Raw genomic sequence first — 24927 nt, 5'->3', positions numbered from 1 at the left:
AATATTACAAACCAGTTAATATGGGTGTTCCTGCTCTTTTCAGATGGCTTTCGCGCAAATACCCGAAAATTATCTCGCCGGTTATAGAGGAAGAGCCCATAGTGGTGGGAGATGTGGAACAGCCCGTCCAGTACTCCAATCCGAATCCTAACGGAGAGCTGGATAACCTGTATCTGGACATGAACGGTATCGTCCACCCTTGTTCCCATCCAGAAAATAAACCGCCTCCCGAAACCGAAGCAGAGATGATGGTAGAGATCTTCAGATACACAGACCGTGTACTCAATATGGCACGTCCGCGCAAACTGCTCATGATCGCCGTTGACGGCGTTGCTCCTCGTGCAAAGATGAATCAGCAGCGGTCTAGACGGTTCCGTTCGGCCAGAGATGCGGCCCTGGCACAGGAGGAGTTGGAACGGCAGATTCACGAGAGAGAAATGCGAGGCGAGCAAATCGACCTTGCTATCAAAGGAAAGAAATCGTGGGACTCGAACTCGATTACTCCCGGCACACCGTTCATGGACATACTTGCACGTTCGCTTAGGTACTGGGTGGCGTACAAGCTTGCCAACGATCCTGGATGGGCCAGCTTGCAAGTGATTATCAGTGATGCCACAGTTCCCGGAGAAGGAGAGCACAAGATCATGAACTTTATCAGGTCCCAGAGATCTGACCCTGAATACAACCCGAACACCACCCACTGCATCTATGGACTGGATGCCGATTTGATTTTCCTGGGTCTGGCAACGCATGAACCTCATTTCAAAGTTCTCCGTGAGGACGTGTTTGCAAAGGACCAAGCCCAAAGACAACTGAAGTTGGCCGATCAGATGAACATGGATGAAGCCACGCGACAGCGACTCTTGGCTGCAGATCAGAAAAAGCCGTTTTTGTGGCTTCATGTGAGCGTCCTACGAGAATATCTTGAAGTTGAACTGAACATTCCTCGCTTGTCATTCAATTTCGATTTGGAACGTGCCATTGACGACTGGGTTTTCATGTGTTTTTTTGTTGGCAACGATTTCTTGCCGCATTTACCGTCATTGGACGTTCGCGATAACGGCATCGACATCCTCGTGGATATATGGAAACGTGTCTTGCCAACCATGAAGGATTACTTGACCTGCGATGGCAAGCTGAATCTGGAGGGTGTTGAAACTCTGATGAGTCATTTGGCCCAGAAAGAGGACGAAATCTTCCGTAAGCGGTATGAAGGTGAGAGACGCAGAGAAGAGAACGACAAACGGCGTAAGCTGGAACGCGAGCAGACTAATGCTGTGAAAAACCAACTGCTCAAAACGGTCACCAAGGGCAAAGAAAAAGCACCAATAATGCCAACACAGAATATGACCCTGACAAGTTTAACTACGGGCGAAACCGCTGGAGGATTAAAGATGACCAATAGCGAGATCGTCCAAAACATCAGCACTATTTCCAAAGCCAATGCTGCAAACAAGAATGTTGCAGATATCCTCAAGCAGGCTTTGTTCAATAACACAGAGGCTAATGGCAACGCTAGTGCTGTAAGCGTTGTCAAGGAAGCAGAGGTTGAGGAGCAAGAACCTATTGATGTCTCTGAGAAAAAAAGATCAGCTTCGGCTGCCTTCAACTCCGACTCTGAGCAGTCAGATGCGGAAGTGATAGATACTACCGACTCTATCCGGCTCTGGGAACCGGGCTACAAAACGCGATACTACCAGCAGAAGTTTGAGACCACCGATGCTGAAGAGATAGAGAGGATTAGAAAAGATATGGTTCGCTGCTATGTGGAGGGAATTTCTTGGGCGCTATTGTACTATTTCCAAGGGTGTCCTTCGTGGAACTGGTATTATCCTTACCACTATGCACCTTTTGCAGCTGACTTCACAAATCTTTCTGACATCAAAGTTGAATTCAAGCAGGGAACACCTTTTAGGCCATTCGAGCAATTGATGAGCGTCCTTCCTGCTGCTTCAGGTCACAATCTACCCGAAGTTTTTAGACCTCTGATGTCTGAGCCTCATTCAGAAATCATTGATTTCTATCCTACGGATTTCAAGATCGATATGAACGGCGCCAAGATGGCCTGGCAGGGAATATGTTTGCTTCCATTTATTGATGAGACTCGTTTGCTCAAGACAGTGCGCGAAAAGTACTCCGAGCTAACCGAGTATGAAATTGAGCGCAATACCAACCGCAACGAGGTGCTATTTCTAGGTCGCAAAAACAAGTACTTTGATAAGTTCTTGAAGTTTTACGAAACGAAAAACAAGGAGGAAACATACATCCATGCTCACAAAACCGGATTGGCAGGAAAGGTGTTCATCATGGACAAATTCGATCCCAAGGGCACGCTCAAATACGAGCTGGACGTGGCGACAGATCAATATTTCGATATCTCGAACGATTCTTATTTGGCCATGGAGTATAGATTGCCAGCCAAGGTGAACAGCAAATCCATGCTCTTGGCAGGTTATAGGCCTCATCTGAAACTTTTGACGCAGCAGGATAAGGACCAGATCGTATACAGCTCCAACAAGTTTTACAGAAACAATAGGAACTTCCAAGCCAGCAACGACATCGACTACAAGCCTCACATTGGTCCTCACGGGGACACGATATATACGATGCGTGTTGGCGGATACAAGAGTTTTATCCACATGTATCAGGAGCAGGCTCGAAGTCAGGCCTACCAACCTCCGGCACAAACAAGTTATCAGAACCAGGGATACAACAACTACCAGAGTCAGGGATATAACAATTACAATCAAGGCTACAACCGTGGCTACAACAACTACAGCAACCAGAGCTATAACAATTACCAAGGCTACGGACAGAGACAAAATCAAGGTCAGTATTACAACGAGTTCCAAAGACGACCTAATAGAGGAAACAGCCGGTGGTGAGCACTAGTATGTAAAGATAAAAATAGGCGACAGAAATATATTGTAGATAGAGTCAATGTGTTACATGTTGACGTTGAGCAGAATAGATAAAACAGATCACACCTGAAACCACTTTTACTTTGATTTACCGAGAATAGTATCAATTAAACCGCTCATGAATAAAGTGCAAAATTACCAGCATTTGGCACGCCATTTTGAGGGCATATCGCGCATTGTGAGTGATTGGGACGACACAATTACAGCCAAAGACACCATTGCGGTTGTTTTCGATGTCCTGGGGAAAGATGCAGAGTATGGATTTGACTATTTCTTTAAATTTTACATGGACAGCTTTAACAGGTTCCAGAACCAAGTGTTACCGGGGAAACCATATAGTTTGCGCGACTGTCTTGAGAGGGAGATAATGTACCAGAAAGCGATCAAAGAAAGCGAGAAAAGCTCGATCAATGAAGCGGTTCGTTTAGCTGTTTTTCGAGGCATAGGAAAGTCAACTTTTGAGAATTTGGTCAATAAAATTCCCATCAGAACCGGTTTTGAGAGTTTCTACAGCTACCTATGCAACACTAATATACATTTCAGTGTTCTGAGTATTAACTGGACGGGACTGATGATCGCCAAATATTTTGCGTCCTTCAAAAAGCAGCCGGATCAGATACTGGTCAACGAGTTTGAATTCGATTCTAACGATATTTGCACAGGAAACATCGTCACAGACATAGACATTCGCACAGGTTACGATAAATTGACACTCACGAAAGAACTTGTTGGGAATAATAGTGCCATATACGTGGGCGACTCCTCCACAGACGTCCTAGGCATGATTTACTGCGATAAAGCTATCATTATCAAGGGCGGCTCTGCCAGCAGGACGCTTTCTCGGCTTGGCTACAAGGTGTATAATATCAACGATGAGATCAGCGAAAAAGAGGCCAAGTTTGTCAAATATCTTGAAATCGACGATTGGAACGATCTCCTACAAATTTTGAAAAATTAAGCGTTTTTGAATAATGACTAGCTTCTATTAATCTGTGGTGCTTTTCAAGAATTCCAGATGCTCTTTGATTTCAGCGCAAAGCTCGTCATGATCTATATTGCGGTCAGAAAAAAGCTTTGGGTGCAGATTAAGGTCACAGATGTAAAATTTCATGTTCTCCCATTGCACCCGTTCAAAATCAAAACCCAGCGCTTCTAGATACCCTGTTCCATAGAGTCGCTCGCGCTTACGTGTTTCTGGGTCGTAGATGACCCCGCCCACTTTGAGAGACCATGGATCGAGCTTAGGGAAGTTGGAGTGCAAGAAAAGCAGCTTGGGAACTTCATCCACGGGCTCAAGAGTATTCTCGTATTTTTTGTACAGTTGATAATCCTCGTGACAGTTGAACTGTCCCATCGCACTTCCTGTAAATTCGCCATCGACCCATCTCCCAATACTTTTGATGATTTTCTTGACTTGGTAAAACGACTTTCTCAGCACATGGGCAGCAGCAATAAATGTCTCCTTGTCTCCCTCGCCATCAGATCCTTGCGAGAGAAGGGGATAGTAATGGTTTGGACCATACATGTTGTAGTACAGTGCAAGAAGCATGACCTTCGAGTGCGTCTTTTTGGAGAGCATGAGTTGGCCAGACTCACTCGAAGGATCCGGGATCGCTCCCTTGAGTTGGTGCAATGGAGGGGCCTGGTCTGGCGGGGAATTGGGAACGGTGTGTTTTCCGTATTCTTGGAACCCATAGCTGATCCGGTGGCCCTCGTCAATTTCAATGTTGACGATGTCGTAAAATGCAGGAGAAGTGGACCGTTTCCAATAATCTGGCCAGATGACCATACCTGTGCTAGCGAATGGCTCCGTCTCGAACAGGTGGTCCGGCGCATGCAAAGGTGTGTTATCTGCGTCTAGCAACAGCACGTTTTCAAAGCTCGATAGCATCAATGCTAGAGCCTTGTATTGGTATCCGAAAAATGAGAATCTGCCACTAATCTCCTCTCCCAACTGCTTCGGCATGTATATACATTTGGCATCCAGAGCTGGGAAAATAGTGGTGCACAAATCAACTTCGAATTCGTCCAATTTTGGAATCAAAACTTCAACAGGCAACCTGGATCCGACAGACCTGAGGGTTTTAATCGAAAGCAAAGCCAGCCAATTGAATTTTCCCCCTCCCACGTACACCACTCCGTTTCCGGAGTAAAGGCCGATAGGGTACGTCTCGGGGAGATTTCTCGTGACAAAGGAATGACTCTTCTTCATCGAGTTTATCTGACTTCGACTTAGCTGCAGAAAACCGGAAAGATATTCTTTCGACAACGACGGGCCATCACCCATCACTTCGTAGCCTGCGTGATATATTCTTTCCGGGGACTTGTACTTCGTGAGAGGTGGCACTCTTGGCATGCCTTTATCCAGCACGTTAAACACTGACTTGAAAAATGTGTGGCCCAGTTCCAACCTGAGACTTCTAGGGTCATCAGGAGACGGCTGGTTGATAATACGCATCTTCTCTCGTTCCTCACTGCTGAGGTTTTCGTGGACACTCTCGTGAGTTTTTTTTCCTTGGGCCAGTAGTTCCTTGGCAGTTTTCTTGGCCATGTCGTCACTCACAGCAATTGTATTGCTCCCTGCTACCCTTTCACCACTTTCCAGGAAGAAAGATCGTATCACGAGGAACAAAAGCACAGATGCAGCACATGCAAGTACCACTGAGATCCGAACTCTCTGCTTCGTTCGATATTTCAGGTTTGTCTTCGTTATCCACATTGATCGTTATTTCATATACCGCTCAGCTTGAACAGCCGATGAGTTAGTTATTCGACACCTTCGTATGCACAGGTTTTACTCTGCAAAATGCACTTAAGAAAAGTGAGCACGATTTTCGATATTGCTGTCTTTCTTGTATTCCCAATTGTTTCGGTGCGTGAGCCCTGCTGAGTAGCTTTTCAGGTTCAAAGATAAGATATCTATATTTTTGTTTTGTTGTCTGATAAATGCTTTTTGGAGTTATTTTTTTTAGGCTCTGGTGCACGGTTGTCACTATTATTTTCCCCAGACCTCGTAGATCTTAGAGCTCAGGGCTGCCCCTATTTTGCGGTTACCAACTTGGTCTTTCAGGGCGTCGTGGACCATACGCGGTTTGTCGCCGGTACAGTTTGTGTAGCTGTCAATCAGGTTTTTTGGGGTTCCGTAGTGCAGTTGGATGGCTATCGCTTTATCCAGGGACACACCCTTGATAGTCATGAGCATTCTTATGAACATTTCTCTGACCGATACCATGTTGGATTTTGAAAGCAGTGACTGGAAGGTGATAAAGTTGTATACGCACTGAAATCCTGGGTTATCGGTGGAAACCTGCGATAATAACTGGCCATACTCATGCTGTGATTTTAGGTCACGAGGTTCCAGAACGAGCAGCGATTGGTGTTTATAGAATTTCTGGATCCTCTTGGAAAGGGACGCAAGCGTCAGAACAGTGTCATCGCTGTTTTTTGTCCTTTTCACATGAAATTGAGAGTTTGTGATGCACATGGAGATGCACGTCTGGATAGCGTCGCTAAAGCGAGAGACGTCGCTGGACATTTGTTCCTCCACCACGTAAAAGATGGTTCTGATGCCCGTCCTTAGCAGACGCGATTTTTGCTCGAAAAACCGCCCGTCCTTAATAGAGGACGCAAAATCATCAAGTCTTTTGCGCTCGAAAATGAAGTCTAAAACAGCTTCCTTACCAGACTCCTTATGACGAGCCACCCAGACACCATCGCCGACTGTCAGAGCACGCACAGAGGTCGAAATTCCGTGGCCGAGCAACTGCTCAGAGAAGAAATCGCGCTCCTCGCGAGACCGCACTTCTCTGTTATCCAGCACCAGCTCTATCTCGTAACTTCCACCGGTCCATATTTCGTGAGGGACGTTCAATACATTCGCCGATATGCCAGGTGTTTTCGCCAACGGAGGTAGCCACGTGTCTATTCGCTCCACATCGATCTGTCTGTCCTCTGTACGCTGTAAAATCGGCGAACTGTCGACCCCCTCCTGACTTTGGTTTTTCTGCTCTTCCTCGACCGTTTTCAAGATTTGAGCCACCTCCACTCCGCTTTCCGTCAGAAAATAGTACACCGGGTGTCCGCGTGACTGCACATACTCGTTCTTCTCTAGAGTTTTGATGCTCCCCCACGCAGAGTAGAACTGTCCCGTGCTGGGGTTGGCAGTGAAGCTGGTCGAACAGTACTGTGCGGCATGCTTGATGATATCGTCTTTCGTTAGACCGTCACAGCCCGGATCATGCAAATACAGAGCCAATAGAATTGCGTAGCCGCCTGTGTTGCGTTGCGGAATGTACTTGCGCGTGGACTTCAGTTGCCGTCGTTTTTTGGTGCCCTCACCGTCTTTCTCAGAACTCCGTTTTCTCCCCGCTTTTTCCGGTTCCTCTTCTTGCTGCTCGTCTGGCATCTCGTACCCGTACTCCTCGCAGTACTCCTGCAGCCGTTTGCGCATCGTCGCCACCAACTTGTCGCCTATAAACCGGAGACTCCTCAGCTGTGAGGGCAGACGAATCATCATCGGACACTGCTTCACGCTCTGAACAGCTCTCATGTACGTGAAAGCTAGTCTGGAGCCCGAATTCTGGTGCTTCCGGAGCTCCTCCTCTATCCAGAGAACATATAAATGTTTTATGTCCTGGGGCAACTCCATTGACGCGTAGATTATGTAAGGGTAAATAGAAGCTAAAAACAAAAATAAACAATTGTTGATCTATCATGAGCGAGCTCAGCATAGAAAAAATCTACGGTACGTCGTCGGAGACGCCCGCCCAATTTGTTGCGCAGGACGACTATATTGCGTACACGGCCAGCGGCGGCGTTGTGGTGTGCCAGGTCGACAAAGAGCTGAAGGTACAGTGGCAGAAGTTCTTTTGTGCCAATAATGCGCCGGTGACACCAAAGTCAACCAAACTCGATGAGTACGGGTTTCCGCTTGGCGGGGATCCAGAGGTAGTTTCCCGTGATGGCCCCCTGACCGCTGAGGAGCCAAGAGATAATGTGTACGAGTCTCCTAGCCTTCGAAATCTCAAGATCCGCAAGTCCGATGACGCCTGCTCGTCCCCCCTGGCCAACAAAGTGAGGTCTATAAACTGCATTGCCGTTTCTCCCGACAAAAGGCTGCTTGCTGTGGGAGAGGTCGGCTACCAACCGCGGATCCTGGTGTATTCGCTTGCAAGAAACTGCTCGTGTCGCCCAGTGTACATCATCCAGGAACACCAGTTTGGAATCAACTCGCTTTGTTTCTCCACCGACTCGAAAAAGCTGTGTTCTCTGGGACTGGTGAATGACGGGTTTCTGATAGTGTGGAAATTCACCAATAAGCACTTTGTGTTCAGGGGAAGTAACAAGTGCTCCTCGATAGTCAACAAGTTGTTCTGGCACGACGACCACATCATCACCGTTGGACTGCGCCACATCAAGGTCTGGAGAGAGGATGCAGCCCGGGCGGGTACAATTCTGAAGGGAAGAAATGTGCTGCTTAAAAACTTCCTCAACTCGAATTTCATTGACATTGACTGTCTCAACTTCTCGGAGCTCATAGTGATGTCTGATCAGGGCGATCTGGGCATCATGAACTTGGAGGACGAGTCCATTGTTCTCCGCAAAATATACCAACTGCCATCCGATACCAACCAGTTCAAAATCGACCATATCCATGAGAACGTGATAATAGGCGGCAAGGAGCTCAACATTATACCTTTGAACGAGGTTTTCACCGCTCCAATTAACGATACCATCCGTCCAACTCCAAGTTCGCCAACGAAGATCGTCAAACGATCGGGAATTATGGCAATGCAGCCGTTGTTCGAATCTGAGACCCTGGTATATCTGCAAGACGAGCAGATTCTTTACGTGGACCTGTTGGAAACAGGAAGCCCAAAAGTCCTCATTAGCTCGCTAGCCTCAAATCTGAACGGATTGAAGCGCTGTTTCAATGGGGAAGTTATTCTTTGGACCAAAGATGGTATAGTGAAACGTTTGGAAAATAGAGAGTTCACCTTGCTTCATTCTATCACTTTGCCTCCTGGAGATTTGCTTGATAATGCGCTGAGCGCTTTAGATTGCAGCGGCCAGGATCTCGTGTTAGGTGATCGGTTTGGCACCCTGGTTTTCCTGCAAAAGAGGGAAGACTTCATTAAAGGATACAGAGAATCAAAAAGGGTGCGAGCTCATGAGTCCAGCATCAATGACATTGTATTGTTCACGGTTGAGAAGTATGCATTTGCTGCATCTTGTTCCCGCGACAGAACCATTCAGTTATTCATGAAGAAAGGGTCAGAGAGCTGGGCGCTGCTCCAAACCCTGACTGTTCACAAGGGAAATGTTATTAAGATGCTATTTACAAGAAAAATGCTTATTGCATTGTCTTCTGACCGCACCCTCTCTGTCCACAAGCTTGAGATCAAGGAAGAGGGCCCTGTTCTTGTTCAGGAGAAAATCATCTCTATCAAAAATTCCGCCATGACGTTTGGTGTCACCCCTGAGGAGCTTGTTGTCGCAACAAATGACAAAAACATACTCATTTACAGCCTGACCACATTTGAATACGTCAGGTCCATGAAACTGTTCACCAAGAATTTCGACCCACTTCAGGTAGACAACTTCGAGATTCACGACGGCCTGATGATCACCTCGTCTCCTGATAAATGTATTCGTCTATTCCAATTCAAAGATGGAAGATTGCTGAGCTCCCAATGGGGCCATTCCGAGACCATCATCGGTCTGCTATTTGACAGCGACTCGAAAACTATTATGACTGCAAGCCACGACGGGTGCATGTTCAGCTGGACGCTCGGCAGTGGCGTCGGATCTGACTCGCTTTTCTCGTCGCCACTCACATCCAGCAACACTCAAGATCTGGTGTCGCCGGCTAAGGTTGTGAGGAAGATTATTTCCAGACCGGAACTCACCCCGATGAAACCCAGCATCCAAAACAAGCCGTCAAAGTCTCCTTCCACAATGCTCCCTGCTGCCAAGCTGTCAGCCCACGACTCGCCAACTTTCACCCGCACCCCCTCTACGTGCTCCGCTAAACAAGCTCGCTCCGTCTCCTCGCGATCAGACGTCTCGCCCACTACCAACGTCCGCTCTCGTCTGGCCGGGATGAAGCTGGACAAGCCTAAGCCCGAGTCCGCAACAGACATAGCTGAGAAGATCGTGATGGATTTGCGCAGGCTGCAGTCGAGACTCCTTGATGACGGCGAGATCGACCCTTCTTTAGCCGACCGTCTGCGCGGGCAGATGAACAAAACCACCAAACTGCTTCCTGGCCATGACGAAAATCTCCTGGACGAGTACGGCACAGCGTTAGTCAGCAAGTTGGTAGATGCTCTTCGGAAGGAGCGCGACAAGGAGAACTTGGAGAATGTATAGCAATCTATTATTTTCTGATGTTTCTCAACGCCTTTTCCATGCTTCTTCCTATGGCCTCGTCCTTCTCTAGCTCTTTATAATGTAACTGTTGGTCTTTGAGCTGAGCCAGCTGCTGTATTCTCTCTATTCTCATTTTATCTTCCACCAGTTCTTCCAGGGTCGGTGGCCTTAGCCGAGTGAATCGGAGCCACTGGAGCCACTGGACAGGGACATTTTCGTAGTAGTCGACCATAAACTCCCGTGGTTTATATGGCTGGTAAAGTCTGCGGGGTCGAATCCCCTTCTTGCGCTCGACAAAGAACTCCCAATAGGTATTCCCCGTCAGGTCGTAACCCACAAAGAACTTCTTTCTCAACGGAATTGTTCTCAGCGACTTCCATTTATAATATAATTGTTTCCACAACGGTATCAATTTGTTGATATGATCCATCGTAATGCAAATAAATTACCCCAAATTATTTTTTTTAACCTATCAGTTTGGCATGTCAGATGAGCACACTCATTTGGAGCAGAATTTGGGCGAACTGGCAAAATTGGTGCCGCATCCAATCACACTGCAAAATAACTCCGACGAACAGCTGTTTGCTGGCGATTCGATCTGGTGTGCGAACTGTACGATTGCAGAGCCAACCATAATTCAGGGAATAAACGGAGGGAAGTACGCGTTGTGGACGATCGAGTTCGAGACGGTCCGAGGTGCTCGGTTCAAGATCCGCAAGCGATACAACGATTTCGACGAGCTGAGAAACAAGCTCGAAAAGTACACCGAAAAAACAGAGTTGCCCAAGTTCCCTCCTCGATCCGGCCTGTTTCAGGACAGATTCGATCCTGCGTTTCTGGAGAGTCGGCGCAAGTCTCTGGAATACTGGCTGAGCAGTGTCGTCTTGAACCCGGCCATCTGCTGTCGAAAAGAGGTGAAGGAGTTTGTTCTGGGCAAAAAACTGATTAGCGAAAACTGACGGGCCAGCCAGCACAACCCACTCGTTACGCATGCACCAACCGGTGCTGGCCACAGACGTTTGTAATATTACCTAATACATCATTTGATAGAGTGCTCTGGGCCATCCGATAAAATATTGCACCGCCACGCACCGCCGCCGATCTAGATGTTTCGCGGATTACAAATATTTGAAATACGTGAAAAATATTTAAACTATTGCATGTTCCTTTCTCTTAGACGATTGAATACATCCTTTCATTATATCAAGCAAACAAGAATGGTTCATAACAAAGTGACAATCATTGGCTCTGGCCCAGCAGCCCACACCGCTGCTATCTATCTAGCTCGTGCAGAGATGAAGCCGGTGTTGTACGAAGGTATGATGGCCAACGGTATCGCTGCTGGAGGACAATTGACCACCACCACCGACATTGAGAACTTCCCAGGATTCCCAGAGGGCATCAACGGCAGTAAGCTCATGGAGCAAATGAGAGCTCAGTCTGAGAGATTCGGCACTGAAATTATCACAGAGACCATTTCCAAGGTCGACTTCTCTTCGAGGCCGTTCAAGCTATGGACCGAGTTCAACGAGGATGCTGAGCCAATCACCACCGATGCCGTTGTGATTGCCACCGGTGCCTCTGCCAAGAGACTCCATCTGCCAGGAGAGGAGACTTACTGGCAACAGGGAATCTCTGCCTGCGCCGTTTGCGACGGTGCAGTTCCTATCTTCAGAAACAAGCCTTTGGCTGTTGTTGGTGGTGGAGACTCTGCCTGTGAGGAGGCTTTGTTTTTGACCAAGTACGGATCCAAGGTGTATCTGCTTGTGAGAAAGGACCACCTGAGAGCTTCGACAATTATGCAGAAGCGTGTGAAGAACAACGACAAGCTTGAAATTCTGTTCAACACGGTTTCGCTCGAGGCTCTGGGAGACGGCAAGCTCTTGAACGGTCTCAAAATCAAGAACGTCAAGACCAACGAGGAGTCCACCCTGGCCGTGAACGGTTTGTTCTATGCCATCGGACACACTCCGGCCACCAAGATCTTTGAGAACCAGCTCGAGACCGATGAGACTGGATACATCAAGACCAAGCCGGGAACTGCCCAGACGTCCATCCCTGGTGTCTTTGCCGCGGGTGACGTCCAAGATAAAATATACAGACAGGCCATCACCTCTGCAGGAACCGGCTGCATGGCTGCTCTCGAAGCGGAGCACTACCTTTCTTCGCAGGAATGATAGACTTAGAGCGTTTTGTAGAAAATAACGGATGATAATAAATTGGACGCGTCGATCGACGATTGTTTTGTAGAAAAATACTCTCTTTTGTATGCCATGGCCGAAAGGTCTCTCAAGGTGGTTTTACTAGGAGACCAAGGCGTTGGTAAGACGTCTCTGCGCGCGCAGTATGTGCAGCGCTACTTTGCGAGCAGCTACCGAGCCACTATTGGTGCGAATTTCCTGTCGCAAGCTGTCAAAACCAGGGCTGGAGACGAGTTGCAGTTGCAGATCTGGGACACGGCGGGACAGGAACGGTTCAACGCCATGACGCGAGCGTTCTACCGCGGCGCGGACATTGCTATTTTGGTCTACGACGTGACCAACGCGCAGTCGTTCTACAGTTTGCAGCAGTGGCTGGACAAGGTCGTGGAGCATTGCAACAACCAGCGGCTGCGGGTTCTAATCGTGGGCAACAAGACCGACCAGCACGCGCTGCAGCAGATCTCGCGGCGGCAGGCTGTAGAGTTTGCACAGACTCTGCCGGCAGGACTGATTGGCGACGCGAAAACAGACGTTCTAGAGACATCTGCGCGACGGTACCAGGATGTGGAGCGTGTTTTCCAGCAATGTGCGGAGATCGGACACGAGATCCTGTTGCACTTCGACCAGATCGATTTTGCGTTCGACCAGATCGATCTGGCACTGCCCAAAAAAAAATACACCTGCTGCTAGATTAAAAAGCTGAATAAACATTTTGTTCCCATGTCGCGTTTCTCGGACAGCTCTGTACACCCCGTGCAGGAGTCTGAGGATGAGCGTTTTGAGGAGGACTCTGTGCACGGCTCCGACTACGAGACAGACAGCCATTTCAACAACGCGGCCAAGTCCGACGAGGAGGAACTGTTCACCGCAGGAATACGCAAGCTCGAACATCTGGGACTGATCGACATCGGCAATCTTGCCGCGTGGGGGGTCTCGACGTACAAGCAGGGCTACGGTATCAAGGAGCTGCGCGAGGACTCGCCGTTCAGCTACTGGCAGTCCGACGGCCAGCAGCCGCACTTCATCACCATACACTTCACAAAAAGAGTGACGGTGCAAAGACTCTCCTTCTACTTTAATTATCAGCTGGACGAGTCGTACACGCCGTCGAAAATTCTCGTTCTTGCGGGATCGGGCGAGCACGACTTGATGGAGGTCTCGTCCAAAGAGTTCTTCGAGCCTTCTGGCTGGCAACATGTGTTCTTCAAAGGGGTTCGGAGCGACAATCTGCTCAAATGCTACCTCATAAAAATATGCTTTCTCTCCAACCACCAAAACGGGAAAGACTCGCATGTGCGCTCGCTCAAGGTGTTCAGCCCGCTATCGGAGAACGCCATGCGCTCCGACATCGACAGCTCGCTCGGCGTTGGGTTTACCAGCATCAAAATGCTCAGCGAAAGCACCATTCGCTGATCTCGCTTATATAATCCCCACACCGAATTAATATATCTGTGACATTGCTAGGAGAATGGACAATTGCGAAATTCCAGACGGCGAGTACGACCTCCGTGTGGGCCAGGCGCTTGGAGACGCCGACCTGCAGCGCTTTTTTGGAATCAGGTGTAAGTATGCGAGCTGGCGTTCGTGCTAATTGTAGACACTTTTCGTCCAGACACTCTGGACTCAAGCGGCGAATCGATGCTCTTGAACTTCGATGACGAGTATATTCTGGAGTCCTCGGCCAAGGACGGTGTGTCCAAGCTGTTTTTTGAAGGCAAGCGGCCGCCCGCTGGCCACGGACACTCGGATCATGTATTGATCTACAACGAGACGGCAGGCGAGTTTAGTCTCGAGAGGTTGGACTCTGTGGTGAAAATGAGCAAGTCGCGGGAGCCCGAGAAGCTGCAGCAGCGGATGAAGACGCTGTTGAGCCAACACGCCTGCGGCGAGGTGAGAAAAGAGCAGGCTTCTAAGATAAGGAAACCAGCTACAGCACCACGGCCGCGTCCTCTGTCGGCGCCGTCGCTGGCCAGGGCGAGGCAGAAAAGAGAACCGTCTACAAGAACCATATCGACTCGTTCGTCGAAGCCCTCAAAAGCGCAGGAGTCATTTCCGGAGATCAAACGGCGAGAGTCCGAAAACCGCGATCCGCCGAAATCAGCCGTCTCCGAGGAAGACCTCGAGTTTGACAGGGAATTTGACGAGGCGCTGGAGGGACTGGACGACGAAGTCAGCGAGGAAGAGTAACGCTGTTGGGGAGCCAGGCCAACAAGTTTCTGATTTTCAGGCTGTGCTTCCCAAGGGTGTGCTCCTTTTTTTTCTCGTTCAAAAAATAAACACCTTTGCAGAATGGCTTCCAACCTGTCAGTGCTGCTCTCGCAATTGAACGAGACACTGCACTCACTGGACTTGACAGACTTGGCAAACCATTGGATTAATTCGTCCAGCGAGTACTATAACGAGCAAAAGGCCCGGGGCACGATATTTCCGATACAGATATCGCTATCGTTGCTACTCGGGTTGGCCCCGATATTTTTGGTTCTGGCGCGCAAGACACGCAAACGGGTCGAGAAACCTAGTAAGTTTGAGGTCCCGGTCCCCGATGAGGCAAAGCCTAACTGGAAGGGCCGGAGACTTACGCCTGCAGACATCTATCAGCCGGATGATCCAGCACACATCTATTGCTACTGTCCCGCAACGTCTCAATTCCTGGGCAAGTTTCCTGCCCACACGAAACAAGACATAGATGATGCCGTGGAGAGGGCCAAGAATGCACAGATAAGTTTCTATTCCGACCACGAGTTTGGCGTGAAACGACGCAAGGTCTTGAGGACCCTGTGCGAGTTCATTCTGCGCAACCAGGAGACAATTGCGCGGGTAGCGTGCCGGGATTCAGGGAAAACGATGGTCGATGCGTCGATGGGCGAGATCATGGTCACGCTCGAGAAGATCAACTGGATCCTGGCCAATGGAGAACGTGCATTGCAACCGTCTAGCAGACCGGGCAGTTCCAGCCTGTTCATGAAGTACAAAAAAGCAGAAGTCCGCTACGAGCCCCTGGGTGTTGTCGGGGCCCTTGTTTCGTGGAACTATCCCTTTCATAATCTTTTGGGTCCTATAGTTGCTGCCGTTTTCACCGGTAATGCCATTGTGGTCAAATGCAGCGAGCGAGTCCGCTGGTCGTCCGAGTACTATATATCTGTGGTTAAGGCGGCCCTCAAGGTGTGTGGCGTGGACGAGAACCTGGTCCAGCTCGTCTGTGTGTGGGGAAAGGACGGAGATCTGTTTTCTGGCCATCCTGGACTTTCGCATCTTACATTTATTGGGTCCAGGCCAGTAGCCCAAAAGGTTGTGGCTAAAGCCGGCGAGGCGCTTACGCCCGTGGTGGTGGAGCTGGGTGGCAAGGACGCAGTGGTGATTTGCGAGGATTATCTGAAAAAGAAGGGGGTCGATAAAATAGCGTCCATTTTAATGAGAGGAACGTTCCAGAGTGCGGGCCAGAACTGTATTGGGATAGAGCGGGTGATTGTGGCTGGCGAAGCAAAGTACTACGAAAAGCTAGTGGAGACGCTGTCAAATAAGGTGGCCAAGTTGCGCATTGGCTCAGATATCGACCAGAGCGAGGAGATCGACATGGGAGCCTTGATTATGGGTGGACCCAAGTTTGACGAGCTTGAGCGGTGGATTTCGGAGGCTGTCGACAGAGGAGCCCGGCTGCTGCAGGGAGGGAAGCGTTATGTGCACCCGAACTACCCGCAGGGCCATTATTTCATGCCGACTCTTATTGTGGACGTTGATCCGGGGTGCACACTAGCCACAAACGAGGTGTTTGGCCCTGTCCTGACTATACTGCGGGCCACTTCCGACGACGAGGCTGTGGAGCTGGCCAACTCGACAAGCTACGGCCTCGGATCGTCTGTGTTCAGCACAGATTTTCACCATGCCGAGGAGCTTACAAACCGTCTCAAGGTCGGAAACGTGGCGATCAACGACTTTGCCACGTTCTACGTGTGCCAGCTTCCGTTCGGCGGTGTCAAGGGCTCTGGATACGGCAAGTTTGGCGGCGAGGAGGGACTACGGGGCCTGTGCAACGAGAAGTCCGTGTGCTACGACCGCACGAGCCTGATTTCCACCAGCATCCCAAGTGTGGTTGACTATCCTATCGCCAATGGTAAAAAGGCATGGAAGTTTGTTGCGGCCCTGAACCAGGGCGGGTACGACCACAGCTGGTGGCAGAAGTGCAAGGCCATCTGGACCCTGGCCACTAGCTGATGTAGAATAGACATACTAATAAATACGCAGACATATGTATTGCCTATGTGAGAGCTCTATTTTATTTCAGGCTCTTTTCTGCCTCTTTGTACGCGTGAGTCAGTCTTTCTATGTGGTTCTTGTGTGTTTTCTCGATGTCGCTCAGCAGCTTCCTGAGCGTGTCGGCAGATCCCCGTACCTTCTTGAGGTCCTTGAGCACGTGTGCACGGATGCTTGCGGAACTGGCCCTGAAGATGTTGAAATTCTCTTTTAGTTCCTTGGCCTGTTTCTCTTTTAAGTCCTTGGTGGTGGACGGCAGAGCAACTCTGAGAAGCTGCGGGTTCTTCGGGTCTTCCTCAGCATTCAGGTTCAGGTTGGCACCCAAAATGGCGCTGATGATCCGTTTGCTGTTCTTGGGGTCAAAAACGGTGATGGTGAGAAACTTTCCTTTCAGTGTGGTCTGAGCGATGTCTGTGAACAAGGCGGTCCCATTTTCGACTTTGACTTTCAATTTGTTGAAGATCTGGGGGTCAGCCTTGCCCAGTTTGATCTCTGTGATCTTTTTCTTATACTTATCCAAGACAGACTGGAACTGTGTGTCGACGTCTTGCAATATAGCGGAGGGGTTTATTTCCTCGTCATTGGACTTGCTTTTGCCCTTGCTCTTTAGCACAAAAGACGTCCCGCTGAAGGGTCTCCAGAACAGAGACTGGAAGCGGGGAGTGTTTCTAGCGGCGAATTTCAGACCCAACATGACTGTTGTTGCTTAGTCGAAATTATGAGCCAATGCAGAAATTTAACACAGCCCGAGGCTCCCTAAAATAAAATAAAAAAAGGGGCAACCAGTGCGATCTGTCACTTCCCACACAGTCGTTCCTGTTATATCATATTTGGCTGCTAAGATGCGAATCAAAGTATTTTGCATTTGGCAGCTTGCAAAAGTATAAGAAGCTGGAATGCAGGAATTATTTTTCCAGTCAATATTGTATCCTATTAGACGCTGAACATCTCGTTTTCCATTATCCATGTCGCTCATCGATGCGGACACAAATACATCGAAGCCTGAGACAAATGGGGAAAAGGAAAAACACCTGAGTGACAACTTGACGCTGGCGTCGGTTAACGACTCAACCTCAGAGGTGGAAAACTATGACTCCAAACCGCTTGCAGCTCTGGACTACATAGATTTGCGATTTGACTCGACCTCGTCTATTACTATGAACACCTCAGCCCCTCTGGACCCGAGCTCTGGTCTTGAGATGGAGAGCTTGGGCGGCCCAGAAACTTGTCTTCTAACACCCGTCACTCCCGTGAAAAAGACGTCTTCCTCTGCCTTTAAGAGATCCTTCACCAGACAGAAGCAAATAAAAGAGTTATTAAACACAGAAGAGGTCTACGTCAAATCGTTGAAGGTGCTGAAAGAGGTGTATGTAAGCTATCTTGGCGCGAGCGAGCCGATTCCGCTATTTTTCGAAAACTTCGCGAGAGTCGTCGATAGCCTGCTGCAAGAACACACGCGATTCCTGAAAGGACTGGTCTCACTATACCACGAATGGATCAAGAGCGGAAACTCTGCCGAGACTTCGAGACTATCCATCCACTCCCCCATGTTTGAAACCCACGTCCCCAAATCTGAAGATCTGTGCTACCTTGAGAAAATCATCGATTGGATCCACGACAATTCCATCAGCGTCCCCACGTACAGTGCTTACTGTCAGCTCGTTCCAAAGGTCATTGTCTTTGCAGAAGCTAAAAACGTTCATCAGTACAACACAAGCTCAATCGTGATATACAACGATTACATGGTGGAGCACCAAGACGTCGCTTCCAGCTACTTTCTCCAGCAACAGCTAGACATCAGGTTCATCTCGCTAGTCCAGATGCCCACGAACAGGATATCCAGATACAGATTGATAGTGGATTCGCTTTTACAGAAGTCAAAAGGTGACATTGACCCAGGAATGAACAATAAACTTGAATCGTGTGTGAAGCATATCGCTGATAAGTGCACTCAGATTAACAACTATGTGGGCAGGTGTGAAAAAATCGAGCTGGCTAGCCAGAAGCTCAAGAATATGCTGTGCGGTTCTCTCAAACGTATATCTGACGACCCTTACTTCTTCGACAATATGGGAGACGTCATTATCGTGGCAGCTTTTGCAACCGTGTGGAGCCACCAAGAAACAATCAAGTACGAATATTTCGGTTCTATTCTTTGTGACTCGCATCTAGTTCTTGTGAGGCCCTATAAACACCGCCAGTTGGGTGTCAAAATGATCATTCCTGTTTCGTCGATTTTCAATATCCAGGACAGTGACTTGGGGGCCAAAGGACTTCTCTTCACAATCTATCCCCACTGCTTTAAGATCCAATTTGAGTACAATTTCAAGCAGTTTGAAATTGTCGCGATCTTACCGTCGGAGTCAGAGAAACAGGTGTGGCTGGAGAAGCTACGCGGGGTGTCAGCAAAATGGCGCGTCAACATTGGAAGCCAGGACTTTGCGTACTCCTTTTTCAAACGAAAACACAGAATGCACAGAAGTGAACTTGAAAAGTTCCGGTTCAGAAGTTTCATTCCTGACGACATCACACCATTTAGGGAGAAAAGTCACGGTCAGTTTTTTGCGCTTGAAGCGAGCGTTCGCCAATTTTCCATCAACCACTACACACCGTACCCGGATGAGTCTCTGCGCAGAGACCGCTATTCCAGCCACAATGTCGTGGTGACAATCAAGAAGGAGGATAGAGTCAGAGTCGAGAAGAGTTTGGGTGATCTGTGGGCGTCTGAGATCCCAAAAACTACCGCCCCACTCACCCGCAGCATTTCCGACTTCAGTTTGCGGAAAAAGTTGTCAATCTCGTCCATTTCTTCCGTCGGCAACCAAAACTGTCAATCCTCTGGTCCGCGTTCGAGCTCGCTCGTGAGAGGAGGCCGTGGCAGCACGAGGCTTTCCACTTCTGCATCGATGCGCAATTTGGCACACACATTAGGTAACATGAGGTCTACAGACGAAAAGGATGAAGCGGTATGCACAGATACAGAAACTTATGCCGACCACACAATTTCGGGGTCTGGCTCGATCAGAAAAAGCTTCAGCTTCAAGAAGCTCTTCAAGTCACTAAGCGTGCATTCGAACATGTCTGAACTCGAAAATACGAATTCACGTTGATTTATTTGTACTATTGAAATGAATCGTTAAAGAATGCCCTGATCTATCTTGCGTTGAAGCCATTCGAGTCATTCGTGGAAGACCACTTTTTGTGATCTACGCCTGTGCTGTTTAGGATCTCTCCTTTTTGCAAGATTGTTGGTAGCACGTCCTCCGCGTGTTTGACCTCGCCGAACTCCAGGCTAAGGTCTGTCTGCGATGCCTTCTCTAGTTTTCCGGATGATCCTTGACCCATCTGGTTGGTGTAGATATCAAAATTGGACACCACATCAGTTAATGGTATAGAGTGATCGTTCTTATGAGCATATTTCTCGTAGGCATCCTTGTCGTCAATGAAAACAACGAAATCCTTGCTTTGTCCTTTGTAGAAGAGCTTGTATGGTCCAGTCATGGTTGACCATTATTTTGAAGCAGGTGGTGAGATATTTATACTTTTCAGGTTTGCTTGCTGTCTGCGAAGAAAATCTGGGGTCGGCGAAATGACATCATGCGGCTCATATAATATTACATAATATACATTTAATCGAAATAGAAGCCTCCAGCAATAAACCGGATCATGTACTCGTCAATGTGACCAATACCGTCGTCTTCGTCCTCCTCTTCATCCTCCTTGGACTCAATTCGTTTCACAAAGTCGTCCGGCTCGGCAGAGTTTTGCCGTGTTTGGCCAACAACGCTTGGACTCTTTGTGCTTGCTAGAACATTCTGGTCCTCGGTGAAATCGTTATTATCCAGATTCACCTCCTTCATGGCCACCTCAGCAGCCTGTGCGTCTTCTGCGTCCTCAGCTTGTTCCAAAACCTTTGCCAGCTCGTTCTCTGACTTTCCTTGATCGTTCGCTATCAGCGGCTTCTCATCGCCCGGAGCATCCTCGGAGTCTTCTCCGAAAAGATCTTTCACTGTGATCTTGCTGAAGTAATCAGTCGTGAAATCTCCCTCCTGAATGACAACGTTGTCCAGCTGACGTTTCTGGTTCGCTTTCTTCAAAATGTTGGACTCGATTGTGTACTCCGAAACAAACCGGTAGATGTGCACGTCTCTCGTCTGTCCAATTCTGTGACACCGGTCCTGACACTGTTTGTCCATGGCAGGGTTCCAGTCGGAGTCGTAGAATATGACTGTGTCTGCCCCCGTAAGATTGATTCCCAGACCACCAGATCTCGTACTCAGAATGAAACACTTGATTTTCGGGTCTTTGTTGAAACGTTCCGTCAGCAGCTGTCTGTCTTCGATCTTAGTCGCACCGTCCAGTCTCATGTACTTGTAGCCATTGTAGTTCATAAATTTCTCCAGAATGTCCAGCACTTTTGTCATTTGTGTGAAAATCAGCACCCTGTGCCCCTTTGGAATCAGCTCCTGCAGGAGACTGGCAAGTTTTTGCAATTTGCCACAGTCGTATTGAAGCAGAGACTTGTCTGGGAATGTGATGGCAAGCTTGGTTTGGGCTTGGTGGAACGGGTTATCAAGTTTAAGCTGTCTTATCTCGTTTTGAATACGCTCCGGGATCTCCAAGTCGAGTGTGTTCTGTGTAACAACTTTGGGCGTGACAAATGCGTATTTCTCAATTGTGTCATTCATCGTCTCTGCACGCGTGCTCACGGACTGAATAAGTCTGAGTTCCTCTAGCTGGTTGAAATTTTCTTTCGAGTATCTATCAAACTTCACCAAATCAAGGAGATTGGAGGAGTAGATGGGATTCTTTTCGCAATTGAAGTTGTTCACGTAAAGCCTCTGTTTGAACAGGTCGATCAATTCCGCATGCTCCTTGTATTTGAGGTGCTCGTAGTACTGGGTCAGGCTTTCGAAGTTGGGCTCTACTGGTTTCAGGTTTTCCTCCAGTTTCTGGATCTCCTCCGCGAACTGTCTGGAGGCGGACACTTTTTTCAAGCTCTCAACATTGAAAGAGTTCCAAGTGAAGTCTTCCGCTGGTGTCAAGTTTAAGAAATTAAGATCCACCTTAGGCGTTTGGGACCTTCTCAAATGCTTGCGAATAATGAGCTCGTTCAGATCAGAGTTACTAGCCACGTTCTTCTCCATCGCCAAACTTGTCAGAATAGGTCTCACTTCAAACAGATCCGGATGGTTGCAAACTTTCCGCAGCTGCATCAGACAATTAATAATGCTCAGGAAGTTCCCGCTCGCCAGCGTCTCCCTCGTCTGAGCACGACTCATAAAATCGTCATAGAGCAGTCTCTGTCTTTTAGACAGACGACAGTAAACAATGTGCTCATATTTAGCAGGCATCTGTTTTTCAACGTCCTGCTTCAATCTTCTAAGAAGATATGGACGCAAAACCTGGTGCAACTTGTTGACTGTCTCCTTTGTCTCGTCGTCTTCCTGTCCACCACCATATCCTCCTCCTTGTATGATTTTGTCCACCGGCCGTCCGAACCACTGCTGGAAATCCATTAAGTTGGCAAATCCGTCTGGCATCATCTGGTCGGCCTTCGAAGATGGCATCAAAAAGTACAACAGAGACCACAACTCCATGATGTTGTTCTGTAAAGGTGTACCCGTCAGCAGTAACCGGTTTTCGGTGTTGAAGTTCAATAGGGCCTTCCATCTTTGAGAACGGAAGTTTTTGATGTTATGTGCTTCATCAAGAATCATATACCGCCATTTTTTTCTCCTGAAAACAGAATGATCTTGAACAACCAGTTGATACGACGTGATGCACACGTGGAAAGTATCCGGCGTATTCCAGCCCTTTCTCTTTTCCTTTCTTTGCTGGGGATTGCCATAGTATGTCAACACCTTGAATCCGGGCGCAAACCGTTTGAACTCCATCTCCCAGTTAAGCATCACCGACGTCGGAACGACAATCAGATGTGGTCCCCAAATATTCTTTTCGCACGCCAGGTACGAGATTAACGAGATCGTCTGAATAGTCTTACCCAGACCCATTTCGTCAGCGAGAATACCGTTGGTTCCTGTGTTGTATAAAGAGGCCAGCCAGTTCAGGCCTTGCTTTTGGTACTCTCTCAGTGTTCCGCGCAAAAGGATAGGCACGGGAACGTCCGGGATCGCAGGATTCTCGCCATCGACCTCCATTTCGTCCGAGGAAGGAGGCGTGATTGCCTCTCCTGGCTCTTCTTTGATATTATTTCCAAACAGAGAAGCCAGTCCCGGCTGCGAGTCATCTGACGAAACTTCTTCCTCCGATGACTCAGACTCTGATGAGTCCGACATGGAGATGTCGGTGTCTTCGCTTTCGTCCAGAAGGGGGTTGCTCGACTCCTCCAAAAGCTTCTTTTTCTGCTCATCGGTAAGCTGGTCAACAACACTGATCTTCTTATGTTCTCCATTAGATTCAACTCCATACAATGATGCCAGAGTATCTGGCTCCTCTGCTTCAGAGTCATCGTCCGAATCTGGCTCGGCAGACAATTTGTCCAGATCCTTGTATTTCTCACGCAGCTCCTCGACAGTAAGCTTGCTGTCATCTTTGACCAGGCCATTTCCTTCCTCCGCATTGTCCTCGCTGCTGCTCGAGCTCATGTTTTCGTCGTCATCCAAATCTGACTCATCGTCGCTGTCTGATTGAGACTGCTCAGAGACAACACTTTGCTGTCTTGACGAGGGAGTCACGCTTCGTTTCCCGACCTGTGCACCCAACATCCTGGTGCTCTGGTCCAGAATCTTGGAAAGCTGCTCCTTGCTTTTCACTGCACGCTCTCGCTCTTTCTCCCGCTCCTCCAGAATTTTGTACGCTTTCACAGCCACCAGCCATTTTTTCTTTACCTCCTTGGCTGTATCTCTAGCCAGCTTGGCAATCTTCTTCTCAAATTCGCGCTCTTTCCTCTCCTGCTCCTGAGAGAGCTTTTTGAAGTGCGACTCGATCATTCCTGCGATACGACGACACCTCGAGATCCTCGAAGCTCGCAAATCGTGAATCAGCTTCGATGACCTGATACCCTGAGCGAGCAGATGGTCATAGTGGGTGAGCTCGTTCCTCGACCTGAACGGCTCAGTGGGCGGCTTGTAATGATTCAAACTGTACTGCGCATTTTTCTTTATCATGGTTGGCTCTCGAGAACCCTGAGGAAAAGCCCTGAAAACGTTTTCGTTAAAATCAAGCGTCAAAAGCTTCGAATCAAGGCCTTCGCGAATCTTGTTGATCAGCTCGTACTGTGCGTTCAAGTACTCCTGGTACTCTTCGTTCGATAGATCTCGACTAGGCTCTTCGATCGTAGACCGGTAGGAGCTCAAAAACTCCTCTAAACTTCCAAACTTGGGCGAGGTGACATGGGAAGGGTGCGTTACCAGCTGGGGCCTGACGTTCACCTTGAGACGTAGCCTTCTGATTTTTGTGGGCGTCGCTGGTGGAATAGAGACTTCGGAGCTGTCACTTTCAAAGGCAAAATCGCCCATTTCGGGCTCAAGTTCCGACTTAATCGGCTCTTCCTTGATTTTCTTTGCTGCGGGTTTCTTCGCTTCCAGCGACTCTATGGGCGGGACCGACTCGCTGCGATCCCGCTCTATAATCTTTTCAATCTCAATTTTCAGTGGGTCGCTGTTTTCGGTGAGCCTGCGGCTCCTTCTGCCCAGTTTGGCCTCATCGATTTTGGGCCATAATGAGAATTCTTCTTTATACTGTTCATATGTGTCGGGTTGTTTTGGGTCGCCTGGTTTAAAGTATACCAACGAGGTAAAGTTCTCAAGATGGTATAGTTCCTGTACGAGAGATTCGTTGTGAACTACCAACTTGGCCATGTTTGACTTCGCAATTTGCCTCTGTTCTTCTATAGGGAGAGATGAGTCTATGCTGGGTAAATTGTATTTCGTTGCGCCTGAATTCAAGCACGGAGGCACAGTTGATTCAGATGCGTTGATTTCCGAAGGCGCTCGTGAATTTCGAGGTCTGGAAAGCGAATAATTGGGCACCTCTTTCACTCTCGTGCTCCTTCGTTTTGCACCACCGTCATCCAATTGGCTGTCAAAAGACTCCGACCGCCGCTTACTGGAAGTTTGCGAACGACTACCGCTAGGCACTCCGCCGTTTTCAGTCGGTAGCATATTAGTCCAGAATAGGTTTATATATTAGAGATGTAGTTTTCTCTCTAGTTTTTGGCA

General features: G+C 48.5%; 16 protein-coding genes across 16 annotated transcripts; 10 read left to right on the top strand and 6 right to left on the bottom strand.

The window, feature by feature from the left end:
- Positions 1-20: 20 nt before the first annotated feature.
- Positions 21-2885, top strand: KL911_002044 (uncharacterized protein; the record flags this gene model as incomplete). The annotated part of the gene is made up of 1 exon (XM_043197070.1): positions 21-2885. One exon carries the CDS (start codon positions 21-23, stop codon positions 2883-2885), a length of 2865 nt encoding a protein of 954 aa, XP_043055049.1.
- Positions 2886-3039: 154 nt separating this feature from the next.
- KL911_002043 (uncharacterized protein) lies at positions 3040-3879 on the top strand (the record flags this gene model as incomplete). Its single annotated transcript, XM_043197069.1, has 1 exon — positions 3040-3879. One exon carries the CDS (start codon positions 3040-3042, stop codon positions 3877-3879), a length of 840 nt encoding a protein of 279 aa, XP_043055048.1.
- A 27-nt stretch (positions 3880-3906) lies between these two features.
- KL911_002042 (uncharacterized protein) lies at positions 3907-5640 on the bottom strand (the record flags this gene model as incomplete). Its single annotated transcript, XM_043197068.1, has 1 exon — positions 3907-5640. The coding sequence occupies one exon, from the start codon at positions 5638-5640 to the stop codon at positions 3907-3909; it is 1734 nt and encodes a 577-aa protein (XP_043055047.1).
- Positions 5641-5916: 276 nt separating this feature from the next.
- Positions 5917-7569, bottom strand: KL911_002041 (uncharacterized protein; the record flags this gene model as incomplete). The annotated part of the gene is made up of 1 exon (XM_043197067.1): positions 5917-7569. The coding sequence occupies one exon, from the start codon at positions 7567-7569 to the stop codon at positions 5917-5919; it is 1653 nt and encodes a 550-aa protein (XP_043055046.1).
- A 65-nt stretch (positions 7570-7634) lies between these two features.
- On the top strand, positions 7635-10292 carry KL911_002040 (uncharacterized protein; the record flags this gene model as incomplete). Its single annotated transcript, XM_043197066.1, has 1 exon — positions 7635-10292. The coding sequence occupies one exon, from the start codon at positions 7635-7637 to the stop codon at positions 10290-10292; it is 2658 nt and encodes an 885-aa protein (XP_043055045.1).
- A 7-nt stretch (positions 10293-10299) lies between these two features.
- KL911_002039 (uncharacterized protein) lies at positions 10300-10722 on the bottom strand (the record flags this gene model as incomplete). The annotated part of the gene is made up of 1 exon (XM_043197064.1): positions 10300-10722. One exon carries the CDS (start codon positions 10720-10722, stop codon positions 10300-10302), a length of 423 nt encoding a protein of 140 aa, XP_043055044.1.
- Positions 10723-10774: 52 nt separating this feature from the next.
- On the top strand, positions 10775-11251 carry KL911_002038 (uncharacterized protein; the record flags this gene model as incomplete). Its single annotated transcript, XM_043197063.1, has 1 exon — positions 10775-11251. The coding sequence occupies one exon, from the start codon at positions 10775-10777 to the stop codon at positions 11249-11251; it is 477 nt and encodes a 158-aa protein (XP_043055043.1).
- Positions 11252-11509: 258 nt separating this feature from the next.
- On the top strand, positions 11510-12469 carry KL911_002037 (uncharacterized protein; the record flags this gene model as incomplete). Its single annotated transcript, XM_043197062.1, has 1 exon — positions 11510-12469. One exon carries the CDS (start codon positions 11510-11512, stop codon positions 12467-12469), a length of 960 nt encoding a protein of 319 aa, XP_043055042.1.
- Positions 12470-12565: 96 nt separating this feature from the next.
- Positions 12566-13183, top strand: KL911_002036 (uncharacterized protein; the record flags this gene model as incomplete). The annotated part of the gene is made up of 1 exon (XM_043197061.1): positions 12566-13183. The coding sequence occupies one exon, from the start codon at positions 12566-12568 to the stop codon at positions 13181-13183; it is 618 nt and encodes a 205-aa protein (XP_043055041.1).
- Positions 13184-13213: 30 nt separating this feature from the next.
- KL911_002035 (uncharacterized protein) lies at positions 13214-13906 on the top strand (the record flags this gene model as incomplete). The annotated part of the gene is made up of 1 exon (XM_043197060.1): positions 13214-13906. One exon carries the CDS (start codon positions 13214-13216, stop codon positions 13904-13906), a length of 693 nt encoding a protein of 230 aa, XP_043055040.1.
- Positions 13907-13961: 55 nt separating this feature from the next.
- Positions 13962-14680, top strand: KL911_002034 (uncharacterized protein; the record flags this gene model as incomplete). The annotated part of the gene is made up of 2 exons (XM_043197059.1): positions 13962-14001; positions 14061-14680. 2 exons carry the CDS (start codon positions 13962-13964, stop codon positions 14678-14680), a joined length of 660 nt encoding a protein of 219 aa, XP_043055039.1.
- A 102-nt stretch (positions 14681-14782) lies between these two features.
- KL911_002033 (uncharacterized protein) lies at positions 14783-16705 on the top strand (the record flags this gene model as incomplete). Its single annotated transcript, XM_043197058.1, has 1 exon — positions 14783-16705. The coding sequence occupies one exon, from the start codon at positions 14783-14785 to the stop codon at positions 16703-16705; it is 1923 nt and encodes a 640-aa protein (XP_043055038.1).
- Positions 16706-16766: 61 nt separating this feature from the next.
- On the bottom strand, positions 16767-17438 carry KL911_002032 (uncharacterized protein; the record flags this gene model as incomplete). The annotated part of the gene is made up of 1 exon (XM_043197057.1): positions 16767-17438. The coding sequence occupies one exon, from the start codon at positions 17436-17438 to the stop codon at positions 16767-16769; it is 672 nt and encodes a 223-aa protein (XP_043055037.1).
- Positions 17439-17709: 271 nt separating this feature from the next.
- On the top strand, positions 17710-19854 carry KL911_002031 (uncharacterized protein; the record flags this gene model as incomplete). Its single annotated transcript, XM_043197056.1, has 1 exon — positions 17710-19854. One exon carries the CDS (start codon positions 17710-17712, stop codon positions 19852-19854), a length of 2145 nt encoding a protein of 714 aa, XP_043055036.1.
- A 43-nt stretch (positions 19855-19897) lies between these two features.
- KL911_002030 (uncharacterized protein) lies at positions 19898-20245 on the bottom strand (the record flags this gene model as incomplete). Its single annotated transcript, XM_043197055.1, has 1 exon — positions 19898-20245. The coding sequence occupies one exon, from the start codon at positions 20243-20245 to the stop codon at positions 19898-19900; it is 348 nt and encodes a 115-aa protein (XP_043055035.1).
- A 128-nt stretch (positions 20246-20373) lies between these two features.
- KL911_002029 (uncharacterized protein) lies at positions 20374-24870 on the bottom strand (the record flags this gene model as incomplete). The annotated part of the gene is made up of 1 exon (XM_043197053.1): positions 20374-24870. One exon carries the CDS (start codon positions 24868-24870, stop codon positions 20374-20376), a length of 4497 nt encoding a protein of 1498 aa, XP_043055034.1.
- Between the last annotated feature and the right edge of the window lie 57 nt (positions 24871-24927).

This window comes from Ogataea haglerorum (assembly GCF_019207285.1).
Source record: "Ogataea haglerorum isolate 81-453-3 chromosome Unknown 81-453-3_NODE_5_length_632335_cov_97.011461, whole genome shotgun sequence".
Classification (NCBI taxonomy): domain Eukaryota; kingdom Fungi; phylum Ascomycota; class Pichiomycetes; order Pichiales; family Pichiaceae; genus Ogataea; species Ogataea haglerorum.
Note: the sequence above shows the minus strand (reverse complement) of the source record. Positions and strands in the feature narration are given on the sequence as shown.